At 48.6% G+C, this 25999-nt stretch overlaps 1 protein-coding gene and 1 non-coding gene across 2 annotated transcripts in view; both read right to left on the bottom strand.

Annotated features, from left to right (window-relative positions):
- Positions 1–25999, bottom strand: part of LOC144148803 (methionine synthase-like) — an 89304-nt gene that overhangs the window by 56700 nt on the left and 6605 nt on the right. The window contains exons 2-12 of the mRNA XM_077680306.1: positions 24260–24477; positions 23999–24088; positions 21748–21817; positions 21313–21405; positions 17274–17380; positions 14822–14881; positions 13747–13841; positions 5348–5448; positions 3813–3874; positions 3040–3187; positions 993–1105 (exon numbers count right to left, since the gene is read on the bottom strand). Of these exons, the coding sequence (XP_077536432.1) occupies positions 993–1105; positions 3040–3187; positions 3813–3874; positions 5348–5448; positions 13747–13841; positions 14822–14881; positions 17274–17380; positions 21313–21405; positions 21748–21817; positions 23999–24088; positions 24260–24477 (1157 nt within the window). The remainder of the gene's footprint in view (positions 1–992; positions 1106–3039; positions 3188–3812; positions 3875–5347; positions 5449–13746; positions 13842–14821; positions 14882–17273; positions 17381–21312; positions 21406–21747; positions 21818–23998; positions 24089–24259; positions 24478–25999) is intronic.
- Positions 9257–9421, bottom strand: LOC144150411 (U1 spliceosomal RNA). Its single transcript, XR_013318561.1, has one exon. It is a non-coding gene; the product is annotated as a U1 spliceosomal RNA (small nuclear RNA).

Here is a 25999-nt window from a genome sequence, read left to right on the forward strand (position 1 = left end):
AGACGTCGTGCTTTTGAACCCAAAGACCCGGGCTCGGCACCGTGTGTGTCTTAAGGTTTCCCCGAAAGGTCGCTCACCAAAGGGAGAAAACGAGGAGTGCGAAAGAGTAATGCGGCGCTGTTTAGCCAGTCTTATCCAAGAAGGAGCTCATCAAGGACGCTCCGAATGACCATGGCGGAGAAGCATCATTGCGAATGGCTGTTCGTCCAGTGGATGTGCTTGAAATTAGAGGACAAATACGCTACAAATTTGCAAGTTGCACATTCCCCATCTTTCCTGGCCGTACCAATTTTTCTGACTGTGCCCTGACATCAGTCTGCTGCGCGCCTGGCATTGCCTTGCATAGGTCCATTCCTGTCAGGTGTGGATTTGGCCTAAGAGTCGACATGAACCGACTTTGAACTCTCTGTCGGCGTTCGTGTCACAGGCTCGAATGCGCGGCCATTTTAATTCTAGTTTCTCCGCGCCGCAATGTGGCCACGTGCCATCCTACTAATTTTTAGGCCCTTCAAGTGAAAACGCGTCTTCTCATTGTCTCTTACAGTGTAAATGCCATCATTACGCCCGAAATTTCCCCCCTGGATTCAATTTTTGACGTAACGAAGGTATAGGAGAATGGGAATTTTCAGCCGGAAATCTTTTATGGTTGGCTCTATGATTTTAGGCATACTTCAGGCTCACAATTACAGCTGATTGTTAGCCGGAACCACGCGACAAATTTAGAGCCCGAGAAAAATACTTCCGGGCACGCATTTCTTTCCTGTATATTCCCGAATTAACTCAAAAAGCACCCGTATTCCCCCATACTGCTGCCATAGCGTTTGAAATATTGCTTATATTGGTTTTAGGTAAAAACACATAGTCATAGTCATCCGCATCCACACATCACCGCAAGTTTCTAGCTCAGTGCAAGTTGCCGTAGTATATATTTGAGCATAATTCTGGCCGGCAGTATCAGACATTCTTTGCTTCTGCATCCCAAGAGCACATACCTGATATTTTTCGCTGCGTATCATCTGGGCGAACTTCCGAGACCCGGCGATGTTGCATCGCTCTCCAATGTTGACAAACAGTGTCTGCGACGTAATGATAGAAGCTTCGAGGCCTGAAAAAGACGAATCAAAACATTTAAACATACCCGTAACGGCGCAAGACCACTACGAAAGCCTGCATATGGCGATGACGTGCCCCACGACCTCAACTTCACCGTTGGAATCCCGTTTTCCAACGAGTATAGCAAAGCAGCTGCAATCGACCTAGGATGGCAACTCCAGCTGCCGGCTTGGCAGGATCCTCTGAGCAGTTATGCGCCTCTTCATGCTATAGACCCTCAGTGCGATTTCCCGTATCCACGGGGTCTGCCAAAGCGCACTGAAGGCGTGTTACACCGGCTTCGACTTAATGTTGCATACACACGAAGTTTCTTGTTTAAGCTGGGCTGGCTAGAGTCGCCATTGTGTACAGTGTGCTCTACTACCGACAACATCAGGCACATTTTAAACCACTGCTCGCGATATGCCAGTCAGCGGGGAACAGCGTCGAAAGCGCTTGTGCGACTACGACGCGGTTGTCCTCTGAAACTCTCACACTTCCTTGGACCCTGGCGAAATCGTGAGGAAGCAGTGCTGGGTACAAAAACACTTCTTACTTTTCTTGCTGAAACAGGGCTAGAAGAGGTTCTGTGAACTCTCTGAGCATGTACAATTTGTATATGTGTGCATTTCCCCTCTTACTCCCCTTTCTTTCTTTTCTTTTCTTTTTTTTTTATTTTTCGCTGTCACCTCACTGTATTAACCCCATCTGGAGTAGCAAGCCCTACCGTTAGTGGGGCTGACCTCTTCAGCTTTCATTAAAGGCGTTCTCTCTCTCTCTCTCTCTCTCTCCTCTCTCTCTCTCTCTCTCTCTCTCTCTCTCTCTCTCTCTCTCTCTCTCTCTCTCTCTCTCTCTCTTTATTCAAATTTAATTTAGTAAGTAAATTTACTTGAAATTAAATTTAATAAGTAAGTAAATTTACTGCAAAGTAAATTTACTTCAAATACCTTCATCTTGGGAACATTGTTTCAATGCTTGCCTCAATTTGTTAAGGTGGCATTGCAACGTTATACCATCTCCCACTATGCAATCACTTTCGTGTGGGCATCTTGGACTAAAATGACCAAAACCACTTCGTGTGCGCGCCAGGATACCGCGGACACAGACGTATGTGGTTACGTGTGCGCTTGACTTCAGACACTTCGATCAAACAGCCCTTTCCCGGCGGGGACTCGAACCCACAACTTTTGGCAACACGTATTTTGCTATTCTTCGTCCCCTTCCACATTATTACGTGTTCATTTGTATTTTAATGTATATTATGGCGGGCAGCCAGGGCCACTTTTACAATGTGGGGTGAAGGTGCTTATGAATATAGTGGTAGTGAGTGACCCAAGCGTTCGCGACATGTCAGATTTTACAGCTATAATCCACGCTCTTAATACGCAAGCAGCTGAACATATTTTGGAATGAGGGGTTCGATAAATGAACATAGGTAATAAAAATCTAACCGCAAAGAATATAAAAGAACGCGGAGAGAAGGTAGTTTGCTTTATCTTTGAACTTGAAAGCAAAGACTAGAAATGGAATAGTATAAGAAAGAATAACGGAACCAAAGTGCACGCCGGGAGGGTTTGAAACCCCAAACCTCCGGATTTGAAAAGTCTACGTTGTGATCGAAAGATTGTGGGCATGACGCTTTCAGCTGACTCTATCCCTCCAAAAATACTTCCAGTTTTACCGGCTCATACCTCAGCCCGGCTAACGGAGTGGCTACTGAGAGGAGGGACTAAAAGTAGACGACCAATTGCTCGATGGAGGTGTGAGATTAAGAAATTTTGTAGCAAATGAATGATTCGGACAGAGCAGGATCAGCGAGAGCTGAAAGCCAATGGGAGAGCCTTCACCTTGCAGTGTACACGAAATATGACGACGCCGCCGTAGACGACAGTGATGATGATATTAGTATATCGGCACATACAGTCGCTTGGGGCACGCGTGGCTCACCGGCGAGGCTCAGGCAGCCGCTTCGAACTCGTGGCGGCGGCGCTCTGGGTCGCACGCCTTTCACGGCTTCCGCAATGGCGAGAACGTGAGCCGGCGTCGTTCCGCAGCACCCGCCGACCACGTTCACCAGACCACTGCGGGCGAACTCCTGAGAAAGGGCGGTGGAATAATAAGCATCAGGGGACGCCACTTCCCGCAAACGTGCACGTGAATACATAAAACAGGGACATGGGCTTGATGTGCTCAGATAAATAAATAAATAGGGGTGCGCCTGCGCGTGCGAGTGCGTGCATATATAAACATACAAACGCAAGGTTCGTAAATACGATCACATTTAAAAGTACTTATTCTGTTATTCTCAAAACCCGATCAAGCTTTACGTGTAAAGAAAAGGTATGTGTGGTTGGTCCACATTGCATACAGTGGACGTGCTCGTGCTTATTATCACTCACACCCAAGTTTCTCCCTATTTGGAATGGAGTTACGCTTTTGTTCCTAACTGTTGTTGAAGCAGCCGTTCCTGCAAACTGCACCGGCTAGGCAAAGTGGAAATCCACCGAATTGGACGCGATCTAGTAAAATAAGAATAAAATAGCCTGATGGAGGCGAAAAGCAAAACGCCCGTGTGTACGAGATTTCGGCGCACGTTAAAGATCCCCAGGTGGTCAAAATTAATCCGGTGCCTTCCTCTACGGCGCGCCTCATCGCCTCCGTTGAGTCGGCGCGTTAAACCCTACCATCAATCAAGAATAAGATAGCCAACCACCCATCACCTTGATTATGCTGGCCATCTCTTCTGGGCTTTGGTCGTATTCTCCGAACTCGTTGGGCAAACCTGTAAAAAGTAAGCTGGGATATGGAATGGAATCGGATACGTTTTCATCCTTCTGTCCTAAATTACCTGTCTCTACGTGGAAGCTTACGGTTCCCGTCACTTGTTAAATGAGGCTCTAGTGATATACGCGATAGGGCACATCCTTTGCCTCGCTATATTATTCGGTACGCAATGTATCTTTTCCCAGATAAGCGCTTCACGATATTGGAAAGCGCTGTAGTTTACGAACATTTCCAGCGGAAGAACGCAATGTAAGCGTACTATCAAGTTACACTGAAGTACGAGCCACGGAGCGCGGTCCCTCTGAGTATGGCGCATGGGCCGCGTATGCGCACCAGGAACAAGTTACAACGTTCGTGTCCAGACTTTGTATGGAAAGGGCATCGTTCGGCGTGTGAGCATGTTGACTCGGCCCACCACCACGTCTGGCACCCTTTCATGCTACCGTTTTTAAACTTCGCCATTGCGTAGGAGCGGCGTACGCCGAATTTAAATGACGGTAGAGTACGAAAGGCGCCAAACGTATACGCCAAATACACGACCCGTCGCCAGAATGTCTAACACGTACTCAAAGCAACGCGTTCCGTTGCTCGCACTTCAATGTACCTTGATAGTACAAAAATGTGAACATTGTCTGCAAAGTTGCTCTCTGAGCTTTTCCAAATAATACCGTTTTATCTTTTTTTTTCTTACCATTTCTTCTTACCATAAAAATGGTGAATGCCTTTTATACTTCTTCGCTTACGTCAAAGATGATAGAGCTGGATGCCACCGTTGCACAAAGCACGGCTTTTTTTTTTTTACTGCATGCATCTTGAGAATAGTAACAGTGAAAGGTGAAGCTGCTACACTCCATGCGTCTGAGGATGTCGGTAGGGTTTTTAAGGCGGAAGCTGAGAGCGTCATGTTGTGCGAAAAGCCGGCGTTGTTGTTGTTCTCCTCCTAGACATCTTTATTGCTACATCGTGTTTTCGTCTCTGCCTTTTCTTTCTTTCTTCGTCTTTTGTTCGCAGACATTTTATCGGCTCACAGGGGGCATTCTGCATGTCCATAGCTGGTGAGCACCTATTCTACTCACGTGCAGTTACGTTCACCCCTCCCACAGCATACGCGAGAGTAACTGTTGTTCCACCGCTGGTGCGATTTCCACGCGCCGGTTGCAAGGTTATCCAAGATTTCGGGAACCGCATTGCGCGCCTCGTTTTGAACGCCGCAATGTACCTAATACCGAAGTACCACCGGCGTTTAAAGGTGTTCATTTTCCACAATGGCTGCCGGCTCGCGCTCCGGCAGAAATCGTTTTTATTCATTTCCTAAGTGCCGCCACCATTCATCGTGTTAAACAAAAACTACAAAATAAAATCTGTGTGAAAATTGAGTGAGAAGAAAAAAGTCGTTTAAAAAATTATTTAAAGGCCCGTATTTGTTGCAACACCTTATGTACATGACAGGCTAAAAAGGCGGTCACCTCACCAGCGTTAGGATAGCACAAGACGTACGCCTCAGTGAAGCCAGACAGGTCTGTGAGGTACGGTCGCATTTCATTCGCACCGAGGGCGCAGTTGAGGCCGATGCTGCAGGAAAAGAACCAGAAGGCTCAGGACAAACTATAGGAAACCTAGAAGTGCGGGGTAACGACCAAGGCAATAAAAGGGAAGTCAAAAAAATTAGACACAACTACCTAGAAAAATAGTATGGACACAATAGAGTCCTTACATACATACAGAATTTGGAAGGGGAAGATCACGAAGGAAAAGTTCTTTGATAATACCAAAGGGAGTTCATTGCTTTTTTTAAGCCCTGGCGGGTTCTAACGAGCAAAAACGCTTATCCGCGAGCCGGTACAGGAAGAAGTGTGCGCAGGTTGCGGCGGGGAGCCAGAAACCATGCGACATATTGTAACGGAGTGCGAACGTATCCGTCCAGTCCTCAGTGAGGAAGACGTCCATCTTCCGGAAGCCCTTGACTTTAAGGTTAATGGAAGAGTGAATTAGACAGCATTAGAGGTTAGTAAAACAAGGTTAGAATGTTGGTTGGAAAAGAGCAGAGACAAATCTGGGAATACCTGCGAACATAAAGCCAGGCTAGAATAGAAATTCCATCAAGGCTTCTTTTTTTTTTTTTTTTTGAGAGGTGATTGTACAGTGGCGTTACGACTAAGGTCGCTGTGAAACGCCACCCCGTAACAAAGGGGAATCCGCCAAGCATCATCATCATCATCTGTTTGACAACAGAAGAGAGAAGAGGTAAAGCCAATCAAAGCCTCTTTCTTGAGCGCACGATGGGTAATACGTGAACCTATCTCCCATGCAACCTGAGTCAAAGTCAGAGGCCAATATCCTAACTTATTCCGCCGGGTCGGAATGGCGCAGTCGCAAAAGAAACAGAGAAGAAAAACAGGAGTGGCGAAATAGGATATACGCCGGTTTCATAACACGAAGGACCGAGGTTCGCCTTAAAGGGGCCCTGCAAAAGTCTATTAAAATCTTAAATGCTTGCAGAACGTAGTCCCCCAGCACAGCCAGTACTTACATTAGGGGGTCGCAAAGTATGTCACCCAAAATTTACTGCTCTATGCCCATCAGATAACTTCGAAACTCGCTCAGAAGCTTTTTCTTTCTTTCCCGGTCTTGACGTACTTCGACCGCTCCAATTACGTCGTTAAGGCCGTGAAGCGGCTGTTGGCCGGGTTTCCTTCAGTTGCAGCAATGAACGCTTTTTGATAACATCTTTGAAAATAAGCCACAAAAACAAAGCAGAAACGGAAGGCGTATCTGGTGCGATGAGCAAATCACGCAGTGCCGCTCCGTGCTGGCGATAATTATAGCTTTAGCGATGCTTGCGGACGCGAAGGAAAGAGCGAAAGCGTTTATCAAAAGTGTTGCAGGGTCCCTTTGAAAACCAAATGTTTCAAGTAATGTTTCCACGTTCCCATGCGACCACCACGCAAGCGGTCCCGAAAAAGTCACAGTATCGTAAGTGTCCTTCTTTATATCAGATTGGTTCGTTTAATTGCGACAGGCTTACGCCGCCCGCTCCACCAAAATTAGGCGTCGGCCATTGAAGATGCGATGACGAGAGTAGCCCTAAGACGCTCACCGCGGATTCACACATTTGCGTTGGCTGCCCACAAAACATACCCACAGAAAATTATGACATGCGCAACGGAGGGAAGCGACCCGTCGTCGTGACAAGTTCTGTCAGACGCTTACGGCCGAATGATATGGACGTATATATAAGGCTGCCGCCTATAACTCACGTCAAATGACGGCAGTTTTTTATTTCCTGCCGTAAAGTTCCGAGAGAACGCCAGCCACCGAAACATCGCCACCCCCAATTAGGGGTGAAATATTCAATTTAATAAAAGACCCCGAAGATCGCCCGCCCCCTAAAATCGCGCTAGCTTCGACGCCTTCGTAAGCCCTGGAAGCTCTCTCCAAGGAAACGACCTGCGCCCGCGAACACCGCCGATGTGTCCATTTTGAACAAACGGGACACGACCTGACCGGCTTTTACTTTATCTCCGCTGGTTTTGATGGCGGTGCGGCCGCTCTGGTGTAGTTTTTCTCACCTGACCCGAAAGTTCGCCCTCTCCGTATTTTGCACTTGATATCTCTGTAGTTTGAGGGGGGGGTTCCTTCGGAACGTTGCGGCAAGCGTTTCTAAGTGGACACAATAAGAAAACCCTTTTGTCCGCCTGTAGCACTAGTGTACCACACTTTCACAGCACAGAAAAAGGCTGTATAAATAAAAATGCATGTCGTATGTAAAAAGAAATCGGGTGAATGTAAATGAAAATTCGCGGTCATGAAATTATAACCTGGAGCTTCCGCGACTGAAAGCATCTTACGCTTTACAACAGTGGTTCTCAAGCTTCGAGCCTTTTCCTTGGAGATACCTCTACATCGCTTCTGCGTCATGCTGGTTCCGTGAAAACAACATAATACATTATCGTATCTTCTCTGTACATGGTTACAACTGGTCTTCGGACTAGACGCATAGCCGCTCAAAGGAATTGACCAATGACGATGATGACTGCCTTCAGAAACTCACGTCAGATTAAATCATTCTTATTCGCCTGCTACCAGAACGTACGCACCCACAACCACGACATAGTCTATTCAGAGGGATTCCGTGTGACCTTGACGGCTGCCGCCAGGCACTGACGGCCAATTTCGCAATTGTAAACCCCATTTACGTAATATTGAGTTACCAGTAGCCAGTCCCTATTCTGTAAACCAGACCACGGAAGAATGTGCGACGTGATTCTGTGGATCAGACCACAGGGTAATGTCAGCTTTATTCTGTGGACCGCACCACAGTATAGTTGCGCCTTATTCATCTAAACCTACCTAAACGGTGCCAAACAACCTTGTCTTGTTGCAAAAATAATGCGTAGAACTGTTTTAGAAGAATGTTTTACGGTGAAAAACTTAGTTTGAAAAAAAAATCCCTGGTCATCTCCATTGACGAAAAACATAGGGAGGGGCGAAGCATGCAGTGTATAGTGTATTCTTCGCGCCTTAGCGTTTTTGCCCATGGAGATGAAACCGTTGGGGGGTAGAGGCATACAGCTTTGCTGTAATAGTCTTGTGTCGTCGAAGCACGAGGCCTTTTAGCGCGGGGCGCTGGAAAACGAGTGTCCCGATATTTTAGTACCGTGAATACATGATACTGCGACGACAAGAGGCGAAGACGACATAAGACGCCGACAGCACGAGCCCCTAAGGGCCTTCGCCCCTAAAATATTTTCACAAAACTGCTGGGGCTCCAACCCTAGCGTTTACCGCCAAGACCCGATCCTCTACCCCTGCGCCACGAGAGCCGACGAGGGAGGCTATTTCAGCAAACGCTCGAAACGGAACGTTACCCCGTGGTCTTGTCCACAGAATAAAGGCGACCGCTATTCTGCGGTCCGGTCCACTGCATAAACAGCGCGCTCCACTTAATACTGTTCCTGATTTCGCGCTACACAGACAAACGGCGAATTTTCCCTATTCCACAACACCAACCCACAAGGGATGAAGCAACAACGTTCAGAAGACTCCATACTAACACCTATCCAGACCCTACCTTTCTTCTGGCTATTTATTCAACAGACTGTCAAACCACCTGCAACTACTGCCCAGCGCCTGGTACCCTATACCATCAGGTGTAGGAGTGCCAGAAAACACCGGACCAATCCCGAATCCCTCCAAACAACAGTGAACGGTGCGGTTGACTAGCAAGGACCCTACGTCCCAGCTTGACCTGCTGAACAGGGCCCGCGCAACCAGCCGCAACCAGGTGATCCCGAACTAGTGATCCCCTCCACCGGACGGGTGCCCTAACTGTAAAGATTTTGTTCACTCATTCATTCTGATTTTGGATTTGCAATAGGAAGGGGGGAAAGCGCGCACGCAGTCCCCCCACTACCAAAAATTGCATGCCCCATCTGCCCCAGTTTGGGGTAGTGGCAGGGGTCAGCACGGGCGCAGTGCAATGCCCGCGCCTCGCCCTGGGAGCGCGCCCATCTTGACCAGCGACACTCCGACACCAGGTAAGTATGCCTGGAGATTGGCCAGCTTCCCGTGGCCACGAGATACGGCCCGAATAGGCGCGCCGGTGGCGTTAGGGACATTATTTGCAATTAACAGGCGTTCCATTCAGTTCTTGACCTTCACGTGACATTGTCAACAAATAATGTGCGTATTTGCTCCATGTTTTATTTAAATATAATTTTAACGCAGATAAGAGCAACTAAAAGACTGGACAGAAGCTTGAAGAAAGAGCAGGCGGTGCGGCAATGCTGCCACGAGCACTTCCTCTCGTGGTGACGTCATGGTGCACGCGCTCCCTGCGTATATCGCTCAGCAACGTGCAATGGCTACCGGCCGAAAAGAAGAGGCAGGATTTGAGTCTAGCATAGAGCTGTGCACGGGCCGAACATTTGGTCCCGAGCCCAGCCCCGGCCCGGTGCTTATCGCCGTAGGCCCGCCCCGACCCGATGAAGAAGGCCGACGGGCCGGCCCGGCCCGGCCCGAGACCTTAACCTCATGGCCCGGGCCAGGCCCAGCCCGGCTGCGTGTTTCCAGCCCAAATACTGTAGGGGCCCGCGCCTGATTGGGGCACGTTTCGAAGCGAAAACTACCTAAAGGCGGTAAAACGCATCGTAAGGGAAATGATAACAGGCAAAACCAACATTAAACGGGCAAAACAACCCCAATTAAACATAACAATCACAAACATATCCCTACCGCAGCTGTCCTTCGCTCAGCTACATAGGAAAGAATGGAAACCGACATAAAGGTGACTGAACCGCCCAACCTAAAAAAAGATAAACCAAAAACCCCCAACCGCGGACAAATTCATGGTAGTATTGTAAAATATTCAAGAAAAGTAGCCGAAACCGAAATGGCCCAAACCACTGAAAAGTAAAAACAAAGAACTGGAGCTAACCTAAAGGGAACAAAACCACCCGGAATTTTGTGTAGAATTTCATAATGTGCCATAAATGAATTAAAGCAAGCAATTAAAAATAGAATGGCACCTTGGGCAGTTGGACCTGATTCTTGCGATTGGTATCCAGAAATGGAACCTGTATGCCAGCGGACCAGCCGGTTCGTGTTTGTTTAAACAGGGTGTGTACTTGTTTTGTTGTTTCGTCCGTATACGTTTCCTTTTCTCAAGAGTATATAGGGCTGTCGGACAAGGTCCCTTCTTTTTATCAAGACGCAAAGTACACGCGTGCATTTATGCACATTTTATCGTTGCCGCTTCACTACGTTCCATGCCGACTCATATCGCTTATCTATAAAGTTTCAATACTATGAAGTGTTACTGTTTAGGCGGCTGTTGGCGCATTTAAACCACCCTAATTTCCTGTTGCGCTTCGTCTGCCGGCCACGACGCCCGAGGGCACAGGCCACCTCCTACCACCAGCTACGCCCGCCACGATGTTTTGCTGCCGAAACAAAGAGCAAAACTAAAGTTGAATTGTCACCTCAGTCTTTGACAGCTTCACTTTTGTTGGCTCAGAGGAGGAAACGCAACTCTGAATAGGGCACTGCTACAGAAAACAAATGGAGACGCAGGTTTCTCTAGCAGTGTTTGCAGTTCAAAGTGTTCCATCTTGAAAATTTGTTTTCGCCCGAACTTAGATGTGGAAACTAGTCACGCTGAATTGTCATTCGTTGCCCTTCCCTAGGCGTTGTGTCGCTGAGCCGCATGTGTTGCTCAGTTCATCCCAAGACATGCAGTTGCAGATCTCTCACACTTACCGGCTTTTCATACGCCCACATGTGCCTCAGGGCCTAACGATAAGTCCCGTGGAATGGAAAAAGAAACCTGACCCGTGCTTTTACCGCGTCAGCAACATGTAGTTTCTGTGATATCATAGAAAATCTAAGTATTGCTTTACTGTGTCGGGCCAGCCCAGGCCGTCAGGAGGGCCCGGCCCGTCCGAAGCATTTACATTTCGGCCCGAGTCAGGCCCGGGCCCGGGTGAAAAGTAAGTCGGGTGGCCTGAGCCCAGCCCGCGGGACAGGCCGGGCCCGGGCTTTCGGGTAAGCCCGAGCCCGTGCACACCTCTAGCCTAGCATTCCGTGCTAGACGGATGCCGATCACCGGCGGGAGTTCGGCACGAGGTCAGCCTTACCGCAACGCAGTACCATCAACTGATTCTGCATCCCGTACCTACGGAGCCCCATAGAGTGCTGCCCCTAAGCATTTAAAGAAAATAAATTCAGTGCCATTCCACTCTGTAAAGACGGGTGACCAGGGGCGTAGTCATGGTAGTGCACGAAACACGTTTGTTTGTAATTTGCAATTATAGAGCATATGGTCAAACCTAATAAGCTCAACACAACTTCGAAGGAGTTGTAAGGAGTTGTGCTTTATACCAGCGGGCTGTCCGATTGCCTCTTGTAAAAGACCATGCATTACAGCAGACGGGAATTTCACAATTTTTAGAGCGTAACGGGGAACTGCGTAATCAGGAAATGTAGATGAAACTCTGCTAAATGTTAAACTCGCCTTACCGGCTCATTATCAAATAATTTGTTTCGGGATAGTTACGACAGAACACAAGTTACAGCCGTTTTCTGATGTCATACTCCCTCCCTAAACAGTGATGTAACAGTGGCATAGCCAGGAATTCATTCCGGGAGAGACGGGAGCAGGCAAGGCTTCCTGCGCGTTGTTTTTTTATTTATCCAGCTACGAAGTACAGTCGAACGCGATTTGAAGGTTATCGCGCGAGCATCGACCGGCCAAGCGTGACAGGGACTTTGCGGTCCACTTAAGAACGGTGAACATCAAGATTTCGCTTTCTCATTTCCCTCAATGGCGTTCCATGCCACGACAATGGCCCCCACGACCAACTTGCTGGCCTTTCTACTGAAATCTTTACAATCGTTGTGATCAAACACAGACTTGGTCATCTACGCCAACGATGACAAAATTGGCAGGAAAGGTAGGCTGGTGGTCACCTGCTTCATTTGAAAGAATTGCTAAGTTGCATAAAATATAAACATTGCATATAAGAAGGACCGCAGCTGGAGATGAGCATGCGCAGTAAGAGAAGAACGCTACGCACCCCCTGTTAGGAAACCGCGAAATTTCAAAAAATTTCGGGGTGGTCAAAAACTGGGGTAGGCAGTGCCCGGTGTGCCCTACCCTTGGATACACCCCCGCCATGTGCGGTGGCAGACGGGAATCGTGTAACTCTTACAACTTCCCCATGAACTACGTAATTATGAAAAGTACGTACATGAAACTCGGCGTAATGCTGGAGTCGTATTGGCGGCGAATTATCATATAAGTGGATTGGGGTTAGTTATGATAAAATTATCGCCACAGTCGTTTTCTTTGACAATATTCTTTCGATACGTGTACCTGCTTGAGAAAAATTTCTGTTGACGGTGTAAATGCAGGCTATATGGGGAAACCGAGCCATGTACGGCTTCACTGCAAAATGGCAAGGGCGGAGACGGGAATGTAACCGAGGAACGCCTGGTAGTAGGCAAGTGACTTAACCAGTAGTTTTTTTAAAGCGAAGCTTTAGTGCCCTCACTGATGGCGTCCGTAACGCGGAAAACACCCTGCAGGAAAGCCAACTTTCTCTGACGGTGATGGCGACTTTTTTTGGGTGAAGTGGAAGAAAAAAAAAACGCTTCTCGTGGCCGGAATCGAACCTGCATCCCTCGCGTATGGATCCGGCGTCCATCCGAACGCGCCATTTCGACTCCAGTCGAACTCCACTGCTCCATTCCGATTGCTCCATTTCAGTTTGAAGAACTTAGACGACAACCAAAGAATCCGTCACAAGAAAGCATTGCGTTCAACCATCGTCGTCGTTTGATTTATTATTACCTGTTTCTGACATTGCACTCAACGTCGCACAACCAAACAATTTTTCTGATTAAAGAGTAGTACCTTGCGTTGTGGCCGCAATGACTACTCTACAGCGACGTCACGCAGAACACGGCTTTTGGGCTACTTTAAGTTTTAATGACAGTTGTCAAACGGAGACAAATTCCTCGGGACACTTGCGCCTGCTTAGGTGGCTTGAAAGCGGAATAATTACGGCTTCCACTGACTACACTGTACTGCTCCATCACGAGTGTGTCGTGCTGGCTCCATTACACTGGAATATTAGAGAGATTCGTCCAGCTTTTCCAGTACAAATTTTCAGCGCGGAGCTCCAAATGGTCCGTAGTTTGGCAACCACTCGAGACGAAGAAATGAAAGCGAACAAGAACACTGATGCGACTGTAAAGAAGTATTTCGCAGGTATTGCGAGGAGAATCGCGTAAACAGACTTAGGTGTCCTGATGAGTTAATACTGAAAACAGCCAATTGGGCAGGTGGAACCCAATCAGGGAACAACGTACCACATGGGCTTGGCGTGGCTGACGCTCACGACGAACGCTTCGCACGTCTGTCCGGAGAGGTTGCGGCCACTCTTATCCACTATGGTGCCCGACAACTGCCGCGGAAAAAAGAGGTGAAACAGCACGAAGTCGTTGTTAAAGGAGCCATGAAGACAAAATACAACAATTTTCAATTTGAAAGAACTAACCTTTAATAGCCCATTGATATCTCTTCCAGCTACGATAGGGTTTTTTTTTAACGGAGAGAACGCCAGAAATATTGAAAAACTTTCAAATTTCAAGCTGCAGTGACGTAATACCGGCAGGAGTGACGTAATATGGGCCGACATTAAAAATCTTTTTGTCAGTGTGTTAACCGCACGTTATCGTTCTAGTAGTACGATCGAACGAAGCTGAAGGCCCTGCTACAATGGCCTAGTCACATTTCTTGGCGGTGACTCCGGTCGGCGTCTGCCAATGGCACGAGCAAGATTCTGTGACGTCATAGAAATGTTGCCCGAAAGCGGCTGTGGAGTCGCCACTGCTGCATCTGTCTCCCTAATACCTTCGTCATTTCATTGAAGTTTGTGATAAAATTAATATCGTTGTTGACAGAAAAAAGCAACCTTTGAATGAACCAAATTTTTTACTTTGTCTTCATGGCTCCTTTAAGCGAGCAATGAAGTCCTGGCCAAAGTTTGGAAGACAGCTGCTAAAGGCTTGCTGGCGGTTGGCGACGATACTAACATTGCATTTCACAAAATCAGCGTCGTTTTGTTGTTTTAAAATGCGATAACTGTATATTTTAGTGACCTTGTAATATATTTATTTCTATTTGAGCAAACAAAACAACTTCTATGAGCATAATAGCTACGTTTAAACGACATGTAGTTTCGTGCGCATAGTCTATCTACTTTTACTCGAGGGTTCCTAGGCGAACTTCTCACCGGAGCGGGTACTGGGCTGTCCCTGGCCCTGCAACGAACTGTTTGTATGCAGAGGCCGGTTATACGCTCGAATTGGAGTATGTGGAACTACTAAGAGCTACGTTTGGTCTTATAGAGCTAGCACGCACAGGAAGACATGCTACACTTACAAACACAGGAAGGCGCTTTCCAGCCACTTCGAAGTAGTCCTGAATGGCGACGAGGGCAGCCTTGGGAAGAAAACAAAAGTAATTCAGTTTAGGTATTCTTATGTTGCAGGGCATGTTGTGATGCAGCGTGAAAATGAATAGGGTTTAGAATTTTCAAGCTCCTATATGACTCTTTGGCGATGCAAATGAGTCTGTCGGTGATTTGAGTGATTCAGAGGAATGTACATTTTCTGGCCGCGACTCATTCGAGTCAGCGTGACAACGCAATCAATACTGCCTGTATTCGGTCAGCCTTTTCAACTCGGAGTTTTCGACATTTGATGCGTCTTATATTCATGAATGCAGAGGCAAATGGAGTGCGTATGTTCACAGAAAGAAGACTTGCGCCCGCACTGAATCTCATCACTATGGCGAGGACAGCAGCAGAGAACACAAATTAAATACACCTATATTGCATTTGCTGCCGGGTGATCCGTATTTAGCTAAAACAACATTAACGTTCTAAACGCCAAAAATACGCTATATTCTTAGCTAATTAATCTTCCCCGTCACTTAAAAGGGGGTTAGCTAATTAGTGAAAACGAAGTTAACCAGTTGTCTTGAATTGGTGTGTTCGGTATTTTATCTTGCGGTAAATTTATTTTGTGGAGGCAAAACCAGTAATTGTAACGCATGGACTCAGCCCGTATGAATGTAGGGACCCTCGCTATTAAAGTTCTATAATTCTCAGAACACGCAGGGTAAATAGCCGTAAGACATAGCTTGTATAATCGCTTCTTCTTATAAAACACTCACTTCTAGCCGTGTCTCACCAACCCACACCGCGTTGAAACATTTACAATCAATATAACGTGGTCTTATACAACAAAACTTATGCGAAATTAAATCAGTAACAAGTATTAGGACTGAAACAGAGCTTATACGCATGACCATAACTAAATGTGAAGGGTGCAGTCCAGGAACCAGAAGCACATAGTAATTATATACTAACGTCGATTTCATATCCGAACAGCTTGCAGCGATTTTTTCCATGATTGGTCCCCATCCTCAAATAACCCCAATTGGCATCAAGCCTTTTTATAGACAAAGTCGTTTATTCATTCATTTCGTGATTGAGTACGCGCCGTATCCCCGATAAAGTCGTCATAAAGACAGAAGAAGGATATCGGCAAAGCACAACAGGGCTAGCGCTACAAATTGTAGTGGAATGGGCTAGTTATATGAGTATCGGCCATAAGATGTCTACGCAGAATAACAAAATTAACGCTGTTTCACTCAACGTGAAAGCTATCAAGAATAGAACAGTGATTCGCCAAAGAGGCTGTGGCGCCCTCCCTTAACTAGTTTAAGTATCACACTGGCATTGACACAGAGAATAGTCAAGAGAGGGTGCTGCAGCCCCTGAAAAACCCTCAGCTCGTAGCGGAGTCGGTAAAGTGCCTGGCACCTCCCGTACTCTCGTTGCGGCGACGGACCACCCGGCTCGAATTCTGGAGCAGCCGCTTTGTTCTGGCGATGTCATTTCCGTGGCGGATATTGTGGCTCCCGGCATTAAACACTTTCGGGTTAAAAATTATTGCGGTCAAGTTTGCGGGGTGGTTGTCAGCGACCACGTTTAATCTACAAGCCCTAGAAAAACTGCAAATATTTGGAGTTTTACGCGCGGAAGCTACACGAGCACTATGAGAGGCGTTATTGGGAAGTGGTCCTAATTAATTATTACCACCTGAGAGGATGGTTAACGCACGCCGAAATCTCGACACCCAGTGTCTTCGTTTTTCACTTGTCAGATAAACTGCCGGGAGGGCGGGATGGAACCCGCGTCGCTGGGCTCAGCAGCACAGCGTCTTAATGACGAAGACAATAGGGCGGGAGTGGGGGCTAGCTGATATTTATTGAAAACTTTTAAGCGCGGCATTATAAACGCGAAAAAGCGAGAGAAAAACTTTGTGGCACTGGCATCGGACATCGCGGGCACCCAGGGTGGCGAAATTGTTTGATTGTGGGGTTTAACGTGCCAACGGTGCACAGGCGATGAGGCGCGCTGTAGTGGAGGGCTCCGGACTAGTTTTGACCACCAGGGCATCATTAACGTGCGCCGAAATATTTTCGCCTCCATCAGAAAAGCGGCCGCCGCGGCCGGACAAAGAACCCGCAATGTCCTTGTGCTCAGCTGCACTTGCAACGCCTTAGCTATGAGCCACCGCGGCGGGTAGTGTAGGACAGGTGCTGAAACGTACTGCTGCGGCCTCTCGTGGCGATCTACAGAGAATCGCGCATGCGCGCCACAGATATTCGCTTCCTTTTACGTTTCATCGGTAGCTGACTCATTATGGGTTCAATACGCGGGGGGGTATTCGCCACTAAACCTGGGACATCTGCCATATAGAACAGCAACTGTAAAAAAAAAATAAAGCAGGACGGAGGTCTTGGCGGGTGACAAGCGCTTTACCTTGCAGTTGGCCGTGTCGAAGACCGTCTCGACGAGGAGCACGTCCACGCCTCCGTCCACAAGACCCCGGACTTGCTCGCCGTAGGCAGCACTCAGTTCATCGAAGGCTACGTGGAAGAAGGGACAAGTGGACGACCAACTTCGCCTCGACACGTCAAGACACCACACAACTACAAGACCATCTCAAACCCTGGGAGACGGCCATCAGGGCCTCGGGCGAAGAGGATCAGCACCAGCTGATAACCTTAGCGGGTGATGTTTGCAAGACTAATGGGACCCCGGATAGATAGGGACCGTGGCCTAGGATCAACTCCTAGTTTCTTATGGCTTCAAAAACGGTTTTCCTCGTCCTCCTGCTCCACAGCGTGATATCAATATGATCTTGCGGGTTCTGATTTCGCACACACCTTTTTCTGGAAAAATTCAGTGTTTTATCACCTGATGGACCGATGAGTTGTGTGTATTCCAATGTTTAGCACATAAATCACTTCACTGATCGGTTTCTTTGAACTCTTGGTGCTATGATTCGCGTAAGGCCGGTCAGTGTAAATTACGTTTTACAAAAGGGTCATGTATTTTGCTATAAATCCTCCACTGATGTTTGTTACGGGGAATGGTGTGGTCGCTCTAGTCTCGCGTGCCGAACGCGTTTTCTGGAACCCTTCGCCTTTCGTTGGGATCAAAATACGCAACGCTTAGTTTCGTGCTCGCAGAAAGTGGCTGGGAAGAAGTTTTCCAGTGGTCGGCCACAGACCGTGCTCTCACGGAAAACGAAGCCGTGATGCACTCGCGGCAATGACGCAGGATGTCGAGGCCGCGTTGGTGACAGACAGTCAGCCTTTTGCTGTTCACAACATTATTAATGCGAAAGTTTTCTTAGTAGGACCAATGGCGCCCCGTTTAAAAACTAATGCGTTTCCCCATAGATCGGTTGGTCGACCGAAAAGCGCTGATAAGATCTACGGACACACGGCGCGTGCGTGAAACCGGGCACATTCCATTATGTCAAACCATTACTTGAAAAGCGCGAAAAAGGAGCGGTTCTAGATAAGACAATACACGCATCGATCATGAAGATGGAGTACAAATGTATACCGCTATCTCATGAACCACGCATCGGTATACACTTAGATCGTTCGTAGGTGCGTTTACTTAGTGCGCGAAATATGGTGACAGACTGTAACGGTCTAAAGAGTGTCGCATCATGGTGGCGATGGGAGCAGTTATAGTTGATTTCACGTAGTCGGTGGAACCGCTTCCCCTCACTAACTAGCCAGAGTCACTGTTAATTGTTGATAGTAACGCTGGCTAGTCAGTGAGCGAAAGCGGTTTGGCCGGTTGGGTAAAAATCAAGACAGACTGAGACTGCTCCCATCCAGTACAGCAATCCTCGCTGGTGTCGTTTCGCGACGGCAAGTGATCTTGATTTTACCCAACCGGACAAACCACTTCCGCTCACTGTCTAGCGAGCGTAACTATCAATAATTAACAGTGACTCTGGCTAGTCACGTGATCGGAAGCGGTTGGTCCCGTTGGGTGAAACCAACAACGAATGCTCCTATGGCGGCCATGATGCGACACTAATTAGACCATTGCCGACATGAGTTCGTTCTTCGTTTGCGATTTCGGTCTTTTAAGATCTGACGATCTGAAGATCTTCACTTTCAGTGAAGGATTTGACGCACTTGTAACGTGGTTTTGATGTTAGAGAGCTTACGCGCGTCACTTAACTTTCCTTGGGAAGGGACGGTGAAGTTTCAGGCAATAGCCTTATATGACTCATTGGACGGTTGACCTCGAATGACCCCGGCGATGACACCAATTATGCAAAAACCCAACTGAACCAAGAAAGGCCACAAGCGAACAAAAGCATGACATCCGCGTATAAGTGATGAATAATGATTACCAAGGTTAATTAACGATAGATTAGGTGAACTAATGTCAGATTTAGGGTGAATTAAGAGAAATTTGGTGGAATAAGCGTGATTAAAAGGGATTCGCATTGAATAATAATGGCTTGGTGATTATAGTGTTGTTTAGAATGGTGAATCTAAAGTGGTTAGGGTGGATTAAGGTAGGTGGATTCAGGTGGGACTAAGGTGGTCTGTGCTGGCTTAGGGTGGATTACAATAAATAAATGTGGATTAAGATAGTTCAAGGACGGTAAAATAACATGGATGTTGTATCGGCGTCTGGTCGTGCGTGTGAAAGCTACAAGTCACAGTAGTACCTCTGGCTTTCGCTTTTAAAGCCCTTACGAAGGCCGTTTCCAGATAATTTTTTTTTCAACTTACCCGTGCAAAGGCGCCACTCGGAACCTCGCCCAGCCAGCGGATATATCTCGTTGCAAGTTCATTCGAGGATATTTGCGGGGATCTATATGCTTTAACAATCCGCGCCTCGCTTGTGTTCGTAGGGCAGCCCGCCGTCCGTCGGCTTCCTCTGTCCGCTGAACCCTTTCGCGTTGAGTGCGCTGTGCCACAAACGGTGGAGCAAAGCACGTGAGGTGCGTGTCTTAGGCTAGTGTTTGTGATCGGCTTCCCTTTGGACTTTCCCCCTTGCTTTTGCTCTACACCAGCATGCTGGCCCAACCCAGTCGATAATGACGTCGAAAAAAATGTCTCTAGTTTGTCGTATTTTTGCGTGTCGTACTGTCGTCTTGCCGTATTCTTGCGGTGTCGTCATTCTGATGTTCTGTCGGGTGTCGTATTCCAGCCCTGATTATGCTGTTCCGTGTTGCCGAATTCCTGTCTTGTCGTGATCCTGATGTTCGAGCAGTAGTTGCACATGGTTTGAATGTTATTGCCCATTGAGAAGAGTAACGTAAAATGGCAGCTCTGTTGTGACTACAAGAATGTTTGTCGTTGAGAAAATTGACTGTCGTTACGAAAGAAATGTGTGTCGTAACAGATGGCTTTGTCATAACAGCAGGACTTCTGTTGTCACAACAAGGTTTTTTGTCTAACGACAGGAATTCTTGTTAGGTTTCTGCGGTATTTCTATTGTGATTTTAGGCCGGGAAGTGGTTCGGGCAAATTTTTAACGTTCACAAAATTGCAATACCTAAAATTTCCAGGTCACCCTTTAATGTCAAGGGGCTATTTATACTATTTGCTATATGTGAATATTTAAAGTATCAGATTAGCATGCACGCAGTTTTGACTGTGTCTGTGCTGCGTTCTTTTTTTCCTTGTGTGACCCAACAAAGCCACTAACCTTCGCGCTGCTCCAGAATCTTTTTTCACACTGCGTCAACACGCCTACTTCTCACTCGCTTCCTTCTCTGCCGCTGCAAAGCGTACGGCTTCAAATTTGAACGCCTTGCACCGTCCATGACAGTCTCAAGTCAAGTATACACCTTTCTCAAAGCTTGTCATGAGATTCATCCGAGTGCAGCGCACATGGAAAAGACTGGCGGAAGCAATCTATCCGTGCGCGAGGTTATGTAGCACGAACCTACTCGTCATTCATGCCCCCGAGGATTGATTAGTGTTATATTTGAAGGCTTACTTTCTTTCGATGGGGATTCAAGGGAAACATACGTGGAAAGATGGCGAGAGCGCGGCCTTTCCACCCAAGTTCTCCAAGAGATTCTGTCACCGTTCAAGAGTCATTGAATCCGTGATGTCAGGGATGCTAAATCCTGCCCGGTGATTGTTCGTTGATAGTATCAGTAGAACCGACGTCACCATCACCGCCCAATGTGGTACTTCATGGTCTAAAAATAGCAACCGCTGTAACAAGCCTCTATCACGCAAAAACGTATCGCGTTATACAGCTGGCAAATGAGTGACCAAGCACATGCGCAAATGAGTGACCAAGCACAAGAGAGCCAGTGCTGAACGAGCGTGAGGGAAAGCGCGAATCATGTATATATTCATACACGCACAACACATCTGCTCGCGGGTAATAAGAAACGGCCTGCATAATGGTCAATCGCGACAGTACCCGCATGTATATTTGCACGAAAAGATGAACACGCAGTCAACTAAAAGCGCCTCATGCGTAGGAGTGGTTCAAATAATGCATGCATGCCCACTGATGTTTCGCTCCTCCGGTCTGTCCACGTAGGGCGATATCGACAGTGTCCGGCTGGTGGGTCCCAGAGCACCGCACACGAACTTGGGTGAGCCTGAAAAACAAATGGAAGGCACAAAAAATACTTCTCCCAATCACCAGACGCGCAAAAACAGCGTGTGCTAAATTTAAAGAAAACAGAGCTCGCATCAAGGACGAAATTGCCAGTCAGTCTTGGCGACATGTCACGTCTGCACGCCCGTTGTTTCCAGTGCGTAAAATACGCGTTTCTTTGCGTAAGGTTTCGTGGCAGGCTGTGAGAATGCATTATTTCAAGAATAACAGTACGTTCGACACTTTCTCATTAAGCTACATCGCCGCCATCGAAAGGGAGGTCGAACTAACTGTGTGTTGCAGAGGAACAAAAAATGGAGTGCCGTGATGCTATAAAGCTTACCTGTTTGTCTTTCCACAAGGAGGCAAGCCTGGCGGGCAAGTCGGGCTCCTTCCACGTTGAGACGGTAGACCTAAAGGTGGAATGCGTATGGCAGTGTACGTTTCATCGAAGTTCCATTGACTACATAACTGGCACTGTGCGCATTATTGCATTGAAAGTAAAGGCCACGAGTAAAGGCATTGTGAGGCCACGAGTTGTTATTCGGAAGCCTGTTGGATGATGATCATGAGGGAAATCAAGTGTCGCGATAAAAACCCGTATTTAACGATCTAAAAGACTAAAATACGCAGTATAAAGTGAAGAATACCATCCGTACGGGGAGTAAATGTTTACAAGAACAACAAATTGCAGGCTGATTTCATCGCCGCTAGGCATTGTGAGGTGGGAAGCGAGTTTGCATTGCGATAATTACTCGTCATTACCCCACAGATACGCAGCATTAAAGATTCTATGGTCCTTAGAAGAAAGGCGCTCAATAGTGCCAGTGCAGCGGGTGTGAGAGTGGTAGCGGCGCGAGTATGATTTGCGTTAACATAAACGTTTGTTTCATTACCATAATTTTCTCCCCGCTGTAGTGCTCCCTTTACAGGAAGTCGGGTATAGGTGACTTGGAGTGGAAACGCGACCTCATCCTGCTCGATGACCAACTCAAAAACAAGGGAGGAGGTGGCCTTAGCCGTTACACTTACGGGCATCTCGCCCTACAAGGCTACTCTGCGCCACAATGTGCGCGGTAGGATCTCTTCCCAGCCGCCAAAATGCTCAACAGCAGCCCGATCCCAGTTTCACGACACATCCGCCTGGTATGAACGCCAGCGCACAAGGCTCTCCCGAGGAACGAGATGGCACACGAAGCAGCCGGAAGAAACACAAACCAGGCTGGTTTTGAATCCGACAACGTGCCGCCTGGCTGTAACTGGGGGAGGGGGAGAAACAGACCGGCAACTTACAGGGATGTTACACAGCACTATAGGCTACGCTGACTGAAATTTCCTGCTACCCACGCAACCCTAAACAAATGGCAAACTGCTGCATGGAACACGTTGCAATGAAGTACCTTTCCTGACCCCGCTCCGTGTCACCGCAGATATCCCGGTAGGTACACAGACCGATTCAGGTGGTGCAACATTGCACCCGCCACTCCACAACACATGATCTGGCAATGTCCCAATAAACCCCATGCCTCCTCAACAAGGCATACGTATAAGACGTAATGAGCAGTGGGAGGACCCGTTGCTCGGATCTCTTTCCCGGGGTGTGCAAACAGCTGCCATCCCGCTGGACGAGTACGTCGCCAGAGACCACGAGTTCGAATCCGGACAGCCATCTGATGGGACGAAGACACCGGACATTCCCGCGCGGTGCATTCGTCTTTAAAGGGTATGACAATGAAGTCTATTCCCTCTCTACTATGAGAGCATGTAAGCGAATTTTCCCGGACTCCGGTATGGGCGAAACACGTCTGTCCGGAGATATATCACACAGACACGTGCCAACGGTGCAAGAAGGCCGAGCCACCCAGAGCCACATACTCTGGGAATGCTCGCCCCCTGCACCCAACACCCAAGACAACGAGTTGCCAGACGAGATCTGCAGCAAGCTCATCAGCACAGAACTCGGTAATCAACGGGCCGTCGTGCAGCACGTCCTCGAGCTCCTGGACCGGCAGAAACCCGGGACGTCGTCTCGCTTGCGAGACAACGGATAGGGTGAACGCGGGGCTAGGACGAAGACATGGAACACCACAACGAAGAAGCAGCAAGACTACCCACAGAGACAAGGTCCAGCACGTGCCACGTTCCCCTAGGAGCGTGAGACGACCGGTGCTAGCCTTCGGGCTCGCAGCACGGCCGCCGCCTCAGCGGGGCAAGCGGGCACGCAAGTCTCCCCTCCCACACCCCCTCCCCTGAACTGCCGGATCGATTCAATAAAGTTGTTTCTCTCTCTCTCCCGTCACTTTCACCCCCGTCCGGCGTAGCAAGTAGGGCGGCTGATCTGGCTGGCCTCGCCGGCTCATTACAGTTTCCTCCTCCTCCTCCTCCTCCTCCTCCTCCTCCTCCTCCTCCTCCTCCTCCTCCTCCACCACCACCACCACCACCTCTATCTCTCTCTCTCTCTCTCTCTCTCTCTCTCTCTCTCTGACGCTGCTAGTCAGGATAGCCAGCACAGAACAGGTTTCTGGAAGTTTAATCCGAGTCTGAAAATTTCGCGTTTAGCTGGAACAAACTGGACAGCACGTGGGCGCACTCACCAAATGGCTCAGTCCGTAGTCAGCTTGGGCAACGGAGGTCGAGCTGAAGGTGTTCGTCTCCACAAAATCCGCGCCGGCCTCGAGGTAGCGCTGCCGACATCATCGGGAAAGACCCTTCGTTAAGGAGCTAAGCAGGCGTTATTTTCTCGAGTGACAAAGATGTGTACGGTGAATATCCCACGCTTGTTACGGTGAGAGGCGGCTGTCACGCCCTTGCGCGACAGCCGCCTCCAAGTTCCAGTTCTAAGACCGAGCTGTTACCTTGTGTATCTCGAGCACGATGTCCGGTCTGGTGAGGTTGAGCAGGTCGTTGCCGCCCCTCAGCGGTCTCCCGTGGTTCAGGAACTCCGAGCCTCTGAAGGAGGACTCGTCCAGCCCGTACTGCTGTATCATTGTGCCCATGGCGCCGTCCATGACCATCACCCTCTGCCTCAGGGTCTCCGCCAACACGGCCGCCCTGTCCCCTACCCTGCGGGCATCTAGATGAAGTGCAGCCCCGAGAGATCAGCAATCACTCCAGAATCTTTGGAAGTTGTTATTGCGATAGCAGTATTGCGCCGTTCATCCGCGGACGGAGAGCGGCAGAACAGAGAACCGTAGAGCGCGTGCGGAGGGAGGTGACGCCAAGCCGAGCTGTAAGCGGTGGCGGTGCGTTCTCCCAGTTACCTGTATATGAGGAGCATGGGCACACGGTGGAGACGGAGGAACGGACAGCTGACCAAGCGGTACGGAAAGTCGGTAGGGGAAAGTGGGGTATACGCAACAGTTAAAAAGCAGGTAAAGGCGGCAGAGACGACAAAGTGGGCACAGAGAATGGAAGCGAAAAAAAAAAACGTGGAGACCTATAGGACAGAGAAACTGGAAATTAAGAAGGAAGGATTCTATGGCAATACGAGAGGCAGTGCATTGCTCTTCGAAGCACGGCCGGGGTGTCTGAGAACACGGGCATGCACGGCTAACTACAGGCAACAGGATGAAACATGGGCATGCTGCGGCAGTGATCGGGAAACTATAGACCATATTGTCACGGGCTGCACAGGAATACGGCCACCGCGGGGTGAGGGGAAAAACGACGCTGACGGAGGCCTTGATATTTGGGGCGAGGGGGAGCCTCAACTTCAGGGCCGGAGAGGTGACGAAGAGCCAGCTGGAGTGGTGGTGGAAGAAGAATAGGAAAGGGATGGGTACGCAAGCGGAGTAAACATACGGATGAGAATTTAGAACAGCGGGGGGAGAAAAAAGGAGGTACGATTAGAGTTTAAAACGGATTTGGGGGAGATGGGGGGGGGGGAGGAAGCAAATATATTAGGTTAGCTAGGAGTAGGGAAAGTAATAATAATAAAACAGGCAAGTCGGTTGCTGACAACCGACGCCCCGATTCAACGGGAAAGCCATTAATAATAATCATCATCATGCTCGAAAAGCGGCGGTTACTCGCCGCCTGCTGTGCCCGCCGTCCCAGCGTAAAACTGAGTGTGCAGTGTACACGGCAAATGAGGATGTAATAGCAACAACGGTGACGAAATGCCGGTACTCGTGGACAAGCGAAGAAGAAGAAGAAGAAAGAAAGGAAAGGCCGGAAGGTCAACCAGGTGTAGAGCCAGGTTTGCTACCTTGCACTGGGGGAATGGGGCTCAGGGAATAAAAAGGGGGGGGGGGGGAGGAGAGGAAGATATAGGAGTGGGAAAGCGCGCACTCTAGTCCCGTTTCTGGCAGGAGCGTCAGGCAGCCAACGCTAAAGCGAGCAAACGTGACCGCTGAGACGGCTAGAGCGCAAAGCTCGGTTGGCACGGTGTGCGGAAGGAGGGCGACAAACGCCGTATAGCGATGGATTCCGAATCCGGAGCAAGACGTGCGCATCGGCCCGAGCTTCAAGTTGGCGAGAGAGAGGGGGGATGAGACGTTCGCGTGCTCCTAAAGATCCACCAATAGATTTTTCGCTGATTTTTAATGCTGCCAGCGTCACTGAGCTACCTATGTGTGCGTCTGCGCGAGAGTCTC

Source organism: Haemaphysalis longicornis, unplaced genomic scaffold (genome assembly GCF_048455015.1).
Source record: "Haemaphysalis longicornis isolate Haplotype H1 unplaced genomic scaffold, Haemaphysalis longicornis Haplotype H1 scaffold_8, whole genome shotgun sequence".
Taxonomy (NCBI): Eukaryota; Metazoa; Arthropoda; class Arachnida; order Ixodida; family Ixodidae; genus Haemaphysalis; species Haemaphysalis longicornis.